Source organism: Gigantopelta aegis, chromosome 3 (assembly GCF_016097555.1).
Source record: "Gigantopelta aegis isolate Gae_Host chromosome 3, Gae_host_genome, whole genome shotgun sequence".
In the NCBI taxonomy this organism is placed as follows: domain Eukaryota; kingdom Metazoa; phylum Mollusca; class Gastropoda; order Neomphalida; family Peltospiridae; genus Gigantopelta; species Gigantopelta aegis.
Genome location: NC_054701.1, coordinates 71,482,704 through 71,499,344, shown reverse-complemented (window position 1 = coordinate 71,499,344; position 16,641 = coordinate 71,482,704). Strand labels below are relative to the sequence as shown.

Sequence of the window (16,641 nt, the reverse complement as noted above, 5' to 3'; positions counted from 1 at the left end):
CAAGTTTCTCTATAATATTAAAGTGATAAGCAGCCCAAATTGTAGCTTCTGTAATGCGTCTATTGAAAGGTATACGCATTTATTTTTTGATTGTGTACACGTCCAAAATTTAATTAAACAAGTCGAGCAATGGATAAAAGAATCGGCAGACATTATAGTTAGCTTCTCTCGTACCAGTTTTCTTCTTGGCCACTCAAAGAAAAATATCATAATTGACATTATTGCTCTTTTGACAAAGCAATTTATATATAGTTCAAAATTTCTGAAGAAATCACTAGATATTAAAATATAAAAAATTCATATACATTCTTATTATATATTAGAAAAAAAAATGTATTCCAATAAAATCAAATATAATGAATTTATTAAAAGATGGAGTGTATACCATAAGTTGTTTGAATAAATATCTCGACGTCATCCACCACTGACAGTATCTAAGTATTTATTACCAATAATACGTGTATAAGAAATTTTGAGTGTTTAGTACTGAGTGAGATTCAATGATGTGTTGGCAAGAGGTTTGTTGTTTTATTTTATATTAACTAATTTTGATCTGTATGTATGTATGTATAAAAAAATATATATACTGTGTGAAAATGTGACCAAAAATTAAAATAAAAAACTTCAAAGAAAAAAAGATTTCAACATAAAAAGTTAGCACCTCTCAACCAATCAGACTGCTGTAAAGTGTTTAGATGCAAAGAAAATTTAATTATATTGTAATGAATGTAATAAAAATTTAATTATTCCATTTTTAACTACGTATTTAATCCATTTTTCAACTATTCAATGTTTATTTTTCAACTATTCAAAGGTGTTTTTGTTCAACTATTCAATTCATTCTTCAAATACGGTATTTAAAATCTAATGGTCTTCACAAAAAGAGTACCGAGGTGTAGTAAAATGTCTCACATATTACTATACCAGTAACAAAATACCAGACTACTCATTTCCGGGCCCAGACTTAAGCATTTGTTACCTCCTAAGCGGATTTTTTGGCCATATGCAAACTGCACACCTACAGCACATTTAAGCCAGCCTACGGCAATTTAAAACCAAAAATGATCCCTTCAACCGATGGTAATAATTATTAGTGTAAAAAAACTGCCATTGGAAAAGTTCCTGAACTATGGTATTTTTTTTTGGAGAAAATTAATTGTTAATGGTACAAATTCTAATGTTCACATAATTCTGTTATAAAGATCCCTGATAAATAAACTAAATTCAGTTAATGTAAAATTGTATATTTAGACAAACTAGAAATACAAAATAACAAATAACTGCAAAACTTATCACAAACCTTCATTTTTTTCCAGTTCTGCAAATGTAACTCCACCACTGAAATTAATAATTGTAAGAATTCAATGGGATTATATGTATATGTATTTCACCTGCAACAATCAAACTATTCAAAGGCATCATTTTCACAATGAAAATGCACAAAACATTCAATCCATAAATTATAAATCTGTAATCCGTTTAACTTGATGAATGATAATTTTTTTTAACCCTTTAACCATAAAAAGCTTATAACCTAAAATAATTTTACATTTGTTACTTTATGACAAATTACTAACTAATGTATAATTATCAATTTATCAGATGAACTTACCTTAAATAAATCATGGCAGCCTCAGGGCATCTAAAGACCTGAAAAGTTCAAAGTTTAAGTTACAAAATTTAAAAATATATTTACATGCACTTAAAATAAAAATGAATTATCACTAATATGTTTGGGTTTTTTAAAGCCAAGGCCTTACCTCCACATATTATAATGTTCATCATTTAAAACATGGCTACAGTTTTAATTAAAATATGTGTTTTAGCTAATACATGCAATGTACATGTACATGTATATGATCAACTGCCTTTATACTTTAATGATAGAACATGTTTGTCAGCATTTTTAAAAGTACATCGTTATGTACACCGAACAATGCATTCTGAGCATCAATAGAGAAGTAATACATTTTCAATTACCTATATTAGTCATTGCATAAAGAATTTATCAAAGAATGGTTTGTCACGAGGAAGAGTTATTAACTATAGCTACATGTATCTGTTAGCTTATCATGTTACTGAGACACTTGATCTAAATAATTATTTGAAACTATTCTTCTGTATGTAAGGATGATATTATGGGCATTGTCAATATAAGTTATATAAATGTATAAGAATCTGGAATCAATTTCACAAAACGATGTAAGCGTGTACATGTTGTTTTGTATATAAAATTAAATCATTGACTGGAAAACAATTTCTGTAAATACAAACAATAGAAATAATAAATTTTAACATACAGTGAAACCCATTTAAACTGGACATCCATTTTACCAAAAATAAAATGTCCAGATTGATTGTCTGCCCCTTTCTACTAAGTGTTCTTTTAATACTCTGCCTTATATGTCTTCTTTCTTGAATGTCTCCATCAGTTGATTTTTTAATATTAATTAATATACCTTTACTTAAGGTCTCACAACACAGTTGACTTTCGGGTGAGAGTTCATTCATCATGGTCCACTATAGTTACTAATTATGATACATGTTATGGTTCAAATATTCACTTCTACAAAATAGTGAAGAATTAAAACAATATGTATGTTTAATGGTAAGCCTTCTGGCTGTATTTCGCCCATGTTATTTTGTAATATTGTGCACTTACCTTTTGGGACATAGGTATATAGCTCAAGAGACGATCGGAGTGAATCGGTTAATGAACCACCTGTTCGGTCCGGACCGGTACTACAGCCAGATGCAGTCATATAGCAAAAAACTGAGACGGAAATGTTCTCAATTTTGGAGGAAAAATAAATGCTTATATAATGTATGTTCGCAATGGTGTATGTTGTTAGTGCCAACAAGAACCTGTTCTATTGGCAATCTTCATTTGAAGTTGAGCAATTTAAGATGGGTTTCAATGGCAGATGACATCTGTGTAGCGAGACCTAAGAGTATAACTTTTGCTTGACTATATTTCTAAAACTTTTAATTTCATCACCGAGTGACAGTTCCAACACTGCAATGTTTAGCTGGATGCTAACAACTGCTCTCCTTGAACTAGTCTCAGGGGAGTGATTGAGGACCGAGAGCATTAGCTCCTCTTAAAATGGTGAGGCTTGGTGTTAAATGGCTGACTGTATACATGTAAACTCTAAGGATGTTTTGTAAAATTGACTGCTGACTTTGAACTGATAAAAACCAATATAAAATAACTGTTTATGTAAATTTATTTAAATTAATGACAAATAAGCAGTAAGCAAAATCTCTTTACCTTCCATCCTAAGTTCTCAAAAAAAGTACTCAGTCTGGCCTGACCAGTTGTCTTTCCTCCACAAGGACCTGAAATTACAAATTAATGTTAAAACCAAACAGGCGCAAATACTTCAGGACATAGTAAAATACTAGTGAAACTTTAATGCTCTGAAGAAAGTAAAATTTACTTCAGCAAATAATCTGTAACCCCATAAATGGTAATTATGGACATTTTAAGTTATTTCGAATTACATCTAGATTGTGTTACTTCACACCTGAGGCCACTTCATTTCTGTAATTTTACAATTTACATAAAATTGTTGTTTTACTGTACACTGCAAACTGCTCACTTCAGGCACGGGTGTAGGAATTTTAGCAGGGAGGGGTTTAGATTGTGGCGACCTAAGTTTATAGCGGAGTCAAGTCGTGCTCCCTCGAAAAAGAAAATTTGCTTGAACAGGGAGGTGTGTTGACCCCGAAACCCTGCCCCTGCAATCGAGCCTGCACTATGTGAGCTAGTAAATTAATTAATTTCAAGTTTAGCCTAATACTAGTAGTATACCACTATTAAACAACCAACAGGTTTTATTACTGCAAATAACTCTATTGGCTAAGTGGATTATCCAACCTAAAATCACAAAAATGTCCTATCACATAGTTCCATATAAAAGGAAATTATCATGATGACCTTATTTGACATATACCAAAAGCTCAATCAGGGCTCAGAATAGTGGTTTGCAAAAAGCAGTCCATTTTTAGACGAAGCAGGTGAAATAAAAATTCACCTGCTCAAGTTATAAAAAACAACAATGGAGGTCATTTTTCATCTTCTAAGGGGGCGAGACATAGCCCAGTGGTAAAGCACTCACTTGATGCACAGTCGATTTGAGATTCCCATCAGTGGGCCCATTGGGCTATTTCTTGCTCCAACCAGTGCACCATGACTTGTACAACAAAGGCAGTGGTATGAGCTATCCTGTCTATGGGATGGTGCATATAAAAGATCCCTTGCTGCTAATCGAAAAGAGTAGCCCATGAAGTGGTGACAGCAGGTTTCCTCTCTCAATATCTGTGTGGTCATTAACTCTATGTCCGATGCCATATAACCATATATATGTCCGATGCCACATAACCATAAATAAAATGTATTGAGTGCGTCATTAAATAAACCATTTTCTTCCTTCCTCATCTTGTTTAATTGAGAGTGAGCTCGTGGTTCTGTTATATTTTACTTTTATAATTCTCTAAAACACACCTCAGGTCCTAATTTTTGACACTGATTAGCAGCTACTGTCTAGTATTTTAAAATTTTGTGGCGATCTCTGAATCATGTGTCGCGACACAAGACTGAACAAAATGTTCTCGGTCTTAAATTACCTTGATATGTACTCTGTCCACACAGGAGTACCTGTAATGCAATACCAATTGTGATGTCACAACCTAGCAAGCTTACTCACCAGGGCCCCGTTCCACAAAGTGATCTTAGCCCTAAGATCACCTTAAGTGCATAGCTACCGTATACACTAAGGTGATCTTAGTGCTAAGATCGCTTCATGGAACGGGGCCCAGGAAGACACAAGATGGCTGCTCCAACAACGGTTCCTCCCTTCATATTTCATATGGATTTTCTGTGTTAAACTTTCCTCCACAAGTATACTTTGGTGGTGCTATTGGAGAAAATGACTAGAGAAGACCAGATATGGAACCATGGGACTAAAGGTTTCTGCTGTTCCGCAAGATGTTTGGTTCATTTCGTCAGAGTAGGTCATCAACTGCATAGTCGAGTGGTTGATGAATTTGACTATAGTACCATTGAAGGCATGGACTTGGAATCCTTGAGCTAAGTTACACTTAGATTCAATACCCCAACAGTAGTGAATGACCAGACGACTTTTTAAAACACTATTTCCAGTTAGCATATCTTAATGCATGTAACCATGGAGGGTGGGGGGGGGGGTGGGGGGGGGGGGGGTAATTAATTTTAAAATTACTTGTTTTCTATTTCCTAAACTCTTGGTATCAACCCCTGCAATTGCCCACTGCAATCAGCAATGCTGTGGAGTTTTTAATTCTCCACGGCACATTTTTGCCTTGGACTTTTTGTTTAATTGCAGGGGTTGGGTATGTGTTGGTGGTCTGCGTATGCATCTTTCCAACATTTAACTGGCCTCTGAAAACTGACTCAGTGTGAGTACAACTATTTAGTTCATGCATCACTCACATAAATCTAGTCTTGTGTTACCCATTTTTCTTACACACCCGTTGGTGAGAACACCATGCGTTATTTTTGGATACACATGGTTCTTAACAATTTTGAGACATACAACTGGCTGCTCCTAGGTGATGACCAGGTCACCAGTGTCATACAACCAATAAAAAACTACACAATGGAAATCGATTCTTAACAATTTTGAGACATACAACTGGCTGCTCCTAGGTGATGACCAGGTCACCAGTGCCATACAACCAATGAAAAAATACATGATGGAAATTCATTAGACTGTGAAGTATAGTTAACCTGACATTCATATGTCTGCGATGCATAAGTCAGCTACAAGTGCAATAGGTCGGGTTTTTTTATTGACATCCAATAGCCGATGATTAATAAATCAATGTGGTCTAGTGGTGTCTTTAAACAAAACAAACTTTAGTAAATAACTTTTAATTGAAAAAGATGTTAAAATTTGCTTAAAACCTGGTGTTTGATGATATGTAAGAAATAGAATAATACATTCATGTCTGTTCAATACCATTTATCTCACAACTCGTTGCTTAAAAAAACATATTAAACTCGCTTTCACTCATTAGATACATTTTAAAACAACTTGTTGTGAGATAAATGGTATCCACCGGCCACTCGTGTATTATTCTCTATTTCATTATTTGCACATTAAATTTAGGACATAGTTTACAATACATGGTGATGAAGTTAATGCAAAAACGATACTTTTTTTTTGCATAACCTATAATGGGTTATGCCAATACACCTGTTACAGCTTGTAATCATTATCATCACAATGATCAATTCATATAACAGTACCTGTTACTACAGCCTGCACAGGACAACTGGTAGTGCCACATATTTCATGATGCTTTGTATTAAAAAAAAAAATTATACAACATTCGATAGTTTGAGTTCGACTGATTTGCATTTATTCAACATGGCGGTTCGCCAAGACCAAACAAAGGTTGCTTGTAACATTGATAATCAAACATGCATCAAGACCACTTCTATCAAATACAAATACTGTTACGTCCTTTCTTCTTAAACATTAGTTTGCTGACATTCAAACTTGGTATGCAGTGGTATGTCTTCAACTAGAGTATATATACTCTTCAAAAGAAGAAACGCAAAACCACATTGTCGTAACATTTGGAGAATTGATTTAATTATTGAATGGTGAGTCCGATAATTACCAAATGTTGCAGGATTGTTCACAATTCACTCTAGTCCATTGTGAGTAAGTGATAGGACACACCACCAAGGTCAAGGTCATCAGGAGTCAATACCGGGTGTGGCCTCCGCGTGTGTTGACAACTGCCTGGCACCGCCTGCCCATTGAAGCAACCAGAGTACGGATGACGTCCCGGGGGATGGTGGCCCACTCGGCCTGCAAGGCTGCTGCCAGCTCGGGCAGGGTCTGGGACTGTGGTTGTCGCTGTCGGTCCAACTCATCCCATAGATGCTCAATTGGGTTCAAATCCGGTGATATCGATGGCCAAGGAAGGACATTAATGTTGTTGTTCTGTAGGAAAGCCGTTGTGAGACATGCTGTGTGAGGTCTGGCGTTGTCATGTTGGAACACTGCATTGGCGTTGGCCATAACTGGAACGATGTGTGGCCGGAGGATCTGGTCAATGTAGCCCTGTGCATTCAGGTTGCCCTGCACGTGGACCAGGTCAGTTCTGCCAGTGTGTGAGATGGCTGCCCACACCATGACACTACCCCCGCCGAATCTGTCCACTTCCTGCACGCAGTTTGCCGCATAACGTTCACCACGACGCCTATACACGCGACATCTTCCATCATGACGTCGGAGCAGAAATCGGGACTCGTCACTGAACCACACCTGTCTCCATCGCAGTTGAGGCCATTGTCGATGAATCTGGCACCACTGCAGTCGGAGTCGACGGTGTTGTGGTGTTAAGATGACACCTCAAACTGGACGTCTGGCATGAATTCCTACCTCACGTAGGCGGTTCCGTACGGTCTGGTCGGATATCCTGCGCAAACCTGGTATTGCTGCGGCTGTGGAGGTGGCAGCAGTCAATCGTTCCCGAAGGTGGCGTACCCGGATGTAGCGGTCCTGCCCGGGGGTAGTGACCCGTGGTCGACCGGATCTAGGGAGGTCACGTGTTGATCCATGTTGCTGGTAACGGTCCCACAGTCTGGAGATGGTGCTTGGGGACACATGGAATGCCCTGGCAACGGCCGTTGTGGATTCGCCTGCGTCTAGTCGGCCGATGGCATTGTTTCTCTGCGGTTCACTGAGACGTGGCATGTCCTGGATTGTCAATTGTCGGCCAGATACAGAGGCCAGGCAAGCGAACACCCTGCACTTTTATACTGTCGGTGTTCATGTTGCACGTGCAGACAACGCACGTGCAGTGGTGACATGGTTTGCACGTGGCTGCGTTTTTGCGAATATTCACATTTTGGAACTTTATTGTACAGTAGCTGCGTTTTATCGAATGTAACCGTGGGAATGTGTTTGGGACATGCAATGACCTTATATTCACAAAGCATGAACCGGTAGGAAACATAAAATCGGAGTTATAACCCATTTGTACCCTTTTGCGTTTCTTTTTTTGAAGAGTATAGTTTATATGGTTCAGCTGTTTTTCTTAAGTGTTTTCTCTTCGATGAATCTTCCTACCATTTTCTTTTGTGATCTTATAAGACTTAGTATTTGGAGAACTAGTTACTATGCCTTTTTCCACCAAGTTTCCCTTTTGGTGTTTGGTTGTAAGCATACTCTATCACCTTGTTTAAGTTCTGACAACCTTTTAGTATTCATGTTATTCTTGCTTCTGGCTCATGCACATTTTCTGGTATCTCTGGTTTCAGTTGACTTTCTTTCACTGGTATAAGTGTTCGGGTTTGTCGGTTCATAATTTGTTCTACTGGACTATAGTTGGTTGACTGTTGAGGAGTGTTTCTCAAATTCAACAGTGCCACCATTGGATCAGGTCTAGAATATTTTGCTTTCTTCATTAGCCTTTTGCAGTTTTCACAGCATTCTCAGCTTTTCCATTAGACTGAGCATATCCCGGACTTGATGTTGTGTGTTCAAACTCCCATGATTTTGAAAACTGTCTGAAACTCAGATTTGAATTGTGGACCATTGTCAGACACAACAATCTGAGGAATGCCGTGCCTAGCAAAAGTTTGTTTAAGTTTCTTGATCACAGGTTTTTGATTCTGTATTCTCATCAAGGCAATCTATTTCGAAGCTGCTGCTGTAATAGTCAACTGTGATCAGATATTCCTTGTCGGAGAAGGTAAATAAATCAACTCCAACTTTTGCCCATGGTTGATCTTACCCATGGTCGATCTGGTATGTTATGTGAAATCAAAGGATCTGTAGGTTGTTTACTTCATGTGATCTGCATGTGTTACACTTGCTTATGAAATCTTGTATTTCACATGACATTCCAAGCCAATATATGCATCTCCTGCATCTTTTCAGACAACCTTTTATTCCTATGTGACTGTGTATTATGTTCAGCATGTTGCATCTTACTCTTAGCACATGTGGAATCAAACAGCGATCACCACAAAAGATGATACCATCCTGTATTGATAGTTCATCTCCGATATGAAAGTAAGGTTTCACATTTGGTGGAATTACCATGACCCATCCAGTCAGTATGACTTGTGATAGTTGCTGCATTGTGAGATCTTCTTCTGTTGTCCTGGCTATTGCCTTTTGCTTTTCTTTGGTCACTGCCAAATAACCTGTCTGTACTGTTTGTTCAATTCTCTCTTCTGTTTTTGAACGAATTATATGAATTTCATCCTGTTCTTCGTGTTGTCTCATGCCTTTTGTGTATGCATTTGACATAGTATCAGCTATATACATGCACTTTCTCTGTTTGTACTTTATTGTCAAGTGATACTGTTGCAATCGAAGTAACATTCTTTGCTAGTCTTTCGGTGCAAGATGCAGAGCTTTCTTGTGAATGACTTCTAATGGTTTATGATCACTTTCTACAAGAATCTTGCGTCTATTATATGTATACTGGTGAAATCTTTAAATCCCAAATACGACTGCTAGCAATTACTTTTCTATTTGCACATAGTTTTGTTCAGTCTTTGTTAGTGCTCGACTAGCATATATATGCAATGGGTTGATAATTTTGGAGAAGAGTTGTTCCTAGACCTTTATTCGATGTGTCACACTGTAGGTGCTTTTTTTTCTCTTTTTTTCATTTGAATATTTTATTTTCATTTTTGGTCACATTTTCACACAGTATATATATATTTTGTTATACATACATACACAGATCAAAATTAATATACTATGAAATAAAACAACATATCTCTTGCCAACACGTCATTGAACCTCACTCAGTACTAAACACTCAATTTTTTTAATACATGTATATATATGGTAATAAATACTTAAGATATTGTCAGTGTGGATGACCTAGAGATATTTATTCAAACTTATGGTATACACTCTATCTTTTAATAAATTCATTATATTTGATTTTATTGGAATACATTTTTTTCTTTTAATATATAATAAGAATGTATATGAATTTTTAATATTTTAATATCTAGTGATTTCTTCAGAAATTTTGAACTATATATAAATTGCTTTGTCAAAAGAGCAATAATGTCCATTATGATATTGTTCTTTGAGTGGCCAAGAAGAAAACTGGTACGAGAGAAGCTAACTATAATGTCTGCCGATTCTTTTATCCATTGCTCGACTTGTTTAATTAAATTTTGGACGTGTACACAATCAAAAAATAAATGCGTATACGTTTCAATATACGCATTACAGAAGCTACAATTTTGGCTGCTTATCACTTTAATATTATAGAGAAACTTGTTTGTAGGGAGAATTCTTTGGATTATTCTATATTGGAACCATCTTAATTTGATATCCTTAGATATACTGAACACATTGCTGTTGATACTTTTCCACCAATTGTATTCTTGTTCAAAATTTAATTCTCTTTCCCATTTAGATATATTTTTTGGTGGAGAAAAAGACGACTTTATATAGGTGTTATATATATGTTTTGACCCGTTTGTTTTGTATTATGGTATTTATATACTTAGGCCAAAATAGAAAGTCAGCTGAAAGTGGTTTGGTGGATAAAAATGGCCATGTATGTAATATTGCAGCCTTTAGCCCTTCAAATGTAGTAAATGGTGGATGAAAGCCATAAAATTCACAAAATCCATCATATTTAAATAAGTTGCCATCTGGGTCATACATATCATGTACGTTTGTTATACCTATTATATTCCAATTCTGGTAATAAACAGTTTTGTTACCAATTTTAATTAGGGAGTTGAACCACAGTGGTTCAGAACTTACATCATTTTCGTTAAGTTCCACTTTCTTTTTGAATAATGCTAGTATATTGAATACTTGTTTCCAGAACATATTTGTAATTTGTAATTTTTTTCCCACACAGTTTATGGTAATCATCTCCTATATTAGTAAATTAAATATTTTTGTTTGGGAGGTAACATCTAAGGATATGATACCATAATGAATCATGTCCATTTATTGCTCTTCTAATCCATGTTAATTTTAAGGAATTCATAAAATATTCTAAGTTTACCATTTTTAAACCACCATTTTCTATATCCTGCATTAGCGAATTCCGAGAAATTCTACCTATGGAACTCTTCCAAATATATGAATAAAAGATCTTGTTGATTGTTTTTATTATGCCCTTGTCTGGATTGGGGATACTGAGAATAAGGTGAACAAGTTTAGATAGAGCCAAGGATTTGACAACGGTAATTCTACCCAGCATAGTAAGATGACGTTTAGACCAGGTATTCAGTAACTTTGAAATCTCTTCAATTTTGTCAGTATAGTTTAATTGTACAATTTGATTTAACTGGACACTAAATTTAATTCCCAAGAAGGTAAAATTCTTTTGTGACCATTTTAAGATTTTATCTTTACATAGATTATGAGTATTATTTGAATTTGATCCGATCCAAATAGCAATTGTTTTTTCAATATTTGGTTTCAATCCTGAGAATTTAGAAAATTGATCTATTAAATTTAATGTGTTCCTTAGTGAAGCTTCTGTCCCATCGAGTGTTATAGCTGTATCGTCTGCATACTGCATTATTTTATATTCTCTTTTTTCTATTACTATTCCTTTAATTGACTCCTCCTTTCTAAACAAATTTCCCATGATCTCAGCGCACAATATAAAAAGATATGGTGCTATTGGATCACCCTGTCTACACCCCCTCCGTACTGGAATTTTTTTTAGTAAAAACACCATTTTGAATTACAGTTAACATACAGTCCTTATTTAATATATTGACCCATTTTATAATGTCCTCACCATAGTTTAAAAAAAAATTAAGGTTTTGTTAATAAATCCCCAAGATACTGAATCAAAAGCTTTCTCAAAATCTACTAACAAAAGGAGTGCCGGAATATTATTTTCACTAGTGTAATGCATCAGGTCATTTTCGGCTCTGTTGGTGCTTTTTAATTGAAGTATCCAAAAACAGGTGTTGTCGTTAGGCCACATAAAAAAAAAAGTTGGTTAGCGTCCTTTTTTTTTAAAGTTTGGGGAGGGAGGGAGGTTTTTTTTTTTTTAATATACTCTTCAAAAAAAGAAACGCAAAAGGGTACAAATGGGTTATAACTCCGATTTTATGTTTCCTACCGGTTCATGCTTTGTGAATATAAGGTCATTGCATGTCCCAAACACATTCCCACGGTTACATTCGATAAAACGCAGCTACTGTACAATAAAGTTCCAAAATGTGAATATTCGCAAAAACGCAGCCACGTGCAAACCATGTCACCACTGCACGTGCGTTGTCTGCACGTGCAACATGAACACCGACAGTATAAAAGTGCAGGGTGTTCGCTTGCCTGGCCTCTGTATCTGGCCGACAGTTGACAATCCAGGACATGCCACGTCTCAGTGAACCGCAGAGAAACAATGCCATCGGCCGACTAGACGCAGGCGAATCCACAACGGCCGTTGCCAGGGCATTCCATGTGTCCCCAAGCACCATCTCCAGACTGTGGGACCGTTACCAGCAACATGGATCAACACGTGACCTCCCTAGATCCGGTCGACCACGGGTCACTACCCCGGGCAGGACCGCTACATCCGGGTACGCCACCTTCGGGAACGATTGACTACTGCCACCTCCACAGCCGCAGCAATACCAGGTTTGCGCAGGATATCCGACCAGACCGTACGGAACCGCCTACGTGAGGTAGGAATTCGTGCCAGACGTCCAGTTCGAGGTGTCATCTTAACACCACAACACCGTCGACTCCGACTGCAGTGGTGCCAGATTCATCGACAATGGCCTCAACTGCGATGGAGACAGGTGTGGTTCAGTGACGAGTCCCGATTTCTACTCCGACGTCATGATGGAAGATGTCGCGTGTATAGGCATCGTGGTGAACGTTATGCGGCAAACTGCGTGCAGGAAGTGGACAGATTCGGCGGGGGTAGTGTCATGGTGTGGGCAGCCATCTCACACATTGGCAGAACTGACCTGGTCCACGTGCAGGGCAACCTGAATGCACAGGGCTACATTGACCAGATCCTCCGGCCACACATCGTTCCAGTTATGGCCAACGCCAACGCAGTGTTCCAACATGACAACGCCAGGCCTCACACAGCACGTCTCACAACGGCTTTCCTACAGAACAACAACATTAATGTCCTTCCTTGGCCATCGATATCACAGGATTTGAACCCAATTGAGCATCTATGGGACGAGTTGGACCGACGGCTCCGACAGCGACAACCACAGCCCCAGCCCGAGCTGGCAGCAGCCTTGCAGGCCGAGTGGGCCACCATCCCCCGGGACGTCATCCGTACTCTGGTTGCTTCAATGGACAGGCGGTGCCAAGCAGTTGTCAACACACGCGGAGGCCACACCCGGTATTGACTCCAGATGACCTTGACCTTGGTGGTGTGTCCTATCACTTACTCACAATGGACTAGAGTGAATTGTGAACAATCCTGCAACATTTGGTAATTATCGGACTCACCATTCAATAATTAAATCAATTCTCCAAATGTTACGACAATGTGGTTTTGCGTTTCTTCTTTTGAAGAGTATACTTTCCATTGAGTTTTATTGATGAAATAAAGACTGCTTTCTCCTCATAATGATTTTATTTCTTCACTCTTCTCACAGATTTACAAACATTGCCCAAATCACTATGAAACAGGGTTTGAGTGATGTTTACAGTGCATTCAATTTAGTAAATCATTGCTTTAATACCTGGTCCCAGGTGGTGCCTCACCTGTAGTAGATATCCTGCTAAGTGACCCACTTCTAATCTACCTGGGACCAGGTTAGACATGATTTACTAAGTTGGATGCACTGTATTATGTCCTAGCTCGTCAGTGAAAGAGAATCCAGCATCCACAAAAACACCGAGGACGAACGGCGCCAAATTTGAATGTGAAAAGATAGTTTTTTATGATTTTTTTCAAAATAAAAAATATAAAAAGTTTCGGGTCGGGTGTGTTTCGTAGGGGCAGGTGGGGACGCTAACCAACTTTATTTTTTTATGTGGCCTTAGTGCTTTTTTTATTTCCTCAAAAGGCATTATCTTGTTCATCTGTCCATCTGTCCATTTCCAAACATCTTTATGCCTCAGCTTTCTAATAGGGGCAGGATTTAGCTCAGTCGGTTGAGTGCTTGGGCAAGACTTCCGAATGTTCCAGCATTCAGTTCATTCAGGCATAGGTTTAGGGTTAAGGTTAGTGATAGTATTAGCATGCATGCTGGAACGTTCGGAAGTCTTTCCCATAGATTATATAAAGTATTGGAATTGAATTATAAGATGATAAAAAATACATACATAAAGAAAAGAAGGTATTTTATTTAAATTTCTTCATGTTAGAAATGCTGGAACGTTCGGAAGTCTTGCCAGTGCTTGCTTGAGGTACTTGTGTAGCAAGATCAAACCACCTTGGTGGATCCATTCAGCTGATTGGGTTTTTCTCATTCCAACTAGTGCACCACAACTGGACAAAGGCCGTGGTATGTGCTTTCCTGTCTGTGGGAAAGTGCATTGCATATATCAAAGATCTCTTGCTGCATTAGGAAAAATGTAGTGGGTTTCCTCTTATGACTACGAGTCATAATTTTACCATTTCTTTGACATCCAATACCGGATTAATTAATCAATGTCGTTAAACAAAAACTTTTTTGTTTAAATTGTAAAATTACAATATTAGGTTAGCTTTTGAATTGAGACTACCTTAAACATTAAAAGGAACAGTAAATTAATGAAATAGTGGGGGTTCCCTCACATATATGATTTACGATGGTGGAAGAAATCCGAACGGTCACGGTGTCAATAATAATAATTTCGATTCCTGATTCGTCAAATAAAAAAATATTAAAAACTTAGCCTACCTCCTGTCAATACTACTCTGTAAAACTTATGTTTGCTGTCTACAAAATTATGTGCCATGGTGTTGACGAGTCTTTTCAAGGTCACTTGAACTGAACGTTTGAAGACACAGCCAAGCACGCTGCCGCCAACAACACGTTGTCCATTCATAAACATGTAAATTGTATTTTTCAACACCGGTGTACATGAAATTTGTTCCTTGTAAACTTGGGATAATTTTAAAGATTTATCTCCCCGTTTAAAGACGTCGGTGGTGGTGTCTGTGAGTGTGTGTGTGTGTGTGTGTGTGGGGGGGGGGGGTAATTAAAGAATTTGGCGGGAACCCAATTAAAATTTGAAGATATTTTTACTTGCAAATTATATATTATATCCAGTACTCACAGTATCACAATAGCCATACAAATGTGTTAAAGGCCCTTCTGATATATTGTGTCTAATAATACATTAGAAAAATAAAATGGGGTTAATCCAAATAGTTTCCACTCCGCATTCAAATTCGTTAATATTAAATGGTTATACGTGGGATCATTTATATGAAATTTCTCACAGACAGGATATCATTATGCCAAGGTTTTAGTTATACAAGTGGGCACTGGTCAGGACTGGTGAAACTAATTAGAATAGGACCATGATAATGGGTCAACCAAGGGAATTCGACCCTAGCTATATATATAACATAAACGTTACTGTACTGTAACAGTACTTATATCATTCTTACATTTGAAGGATCCATGAGTAAATCCTCTTAACGTCCAAAAATTATAAATGTTGAATACATTAAGGTACTGATGCCCGTGGGAATATGGGGCACAGTCTTTAATTAGCTTGTTGTTTTTGAAGGTTAATTACTTATAGTATGAAGTGCATAGCCAAGGAGTTAAATATTTGTTTTATTATATTTGGTTTTTCACCAGGAGAGCAAACCGTTTGGCTGGCTCGGTATAATATTCACGAATGCACCGGGTTTTACTTGTGTCAAAAGTGGGGCTCGACCAGTTTAGGTAATTTTTAAACAAGCATTTTTTTTTTTTTTTTTTTTAAATAATGAATGTCTAAACCTTTATTCAAATGAGGATTATTGTAAAGTTTGACTAGAAAAAAATTCATAAAAACTAGTATATATACGTCATATCCGTCACTGTCCTGGACGGAATCATATTTGTGCCCAAGACAGGCGTGCGATACAACAGCTTGCTCTGAATGTGCACGTTAAATAATTTTCCATTCCATTCCATATCCGTCAATTCTCGCTTGGGTGTGGATATATGGGTGTGAATAGTACGGTGGCTGATTTCCGCCAAAAAAACTTACAACGTTTTAGTACGGCGTTATAACGCCATATACAGCATTATAATGCCCTATACAGCGTTATAACGCCTTATTTTACGACATTACAACGCTCTAATTTAGGGCTTTGTAATGCCGTAAAATAAGGCGTTATAACGCTGTATAGGGCATTATAATGCTCAATCTAATTAAAATTAGCTCCACTATTACATGTGGATCTAAAGACAGCCAGTTGGAGCTCATGTCCACCAATCAAAACCTTACTTGCAGAATCATGCCAGTGATTTAAAACTAACAACACTGCGTAGTCCCCAATGTCCAGGTAACATTTCGTCTGTAAATAATAATTTAAATATTGACCAATCACACTTCGCCTTTTATAACGTTATTTGGGAGTATACAAATTCTAAAAATATCGGGCGAGTCTATTTTAGTGGCCGCAGTACAGCGAACCATACCAATACGTACGGGGTGGGTTATCAGT

The 16,641-nt window shown here is 37.3% G+C and overlaps 1 protein-coding gene across 1 annotated transcript in view; it reads right to left on the bottom strand.

Annotated features, from left to right (window-relative positions):
• Positions 1 to 15,026, bottom strand: part of LOC121368824 (TRPL translocation defect protein 14-like) — a 29,921-nt gene extending 14,895 nt beyond the window's left edge. Inside the window, exons 1-4 of the mRNA XM_041493569.1 lie at positions 14,873 to 15,026; positions 3,272 to 3,339; positions 1,613 to 1,650; positions 1,301 to 1,338 (exon numbers count right to left, since the gene is read on the bottom strand). Of these exons, the coding sequence (XP_041349503.1) occupies positions 1,301 to 1,338; positions 1,613 to 1,650; positions 3,272 to 3,339; positions 14,873 to 15,026 (298 nt within the window). The remainder of the gene's footprint in view (positions 1 to 1,300; positions 1,339 to 1,612; positions 1,651 to 3,271; positions 3,340 to 14,872) is intronic.
• Positions 15,027 to 16,641: the final 1,615 nt, after the last annotated feature.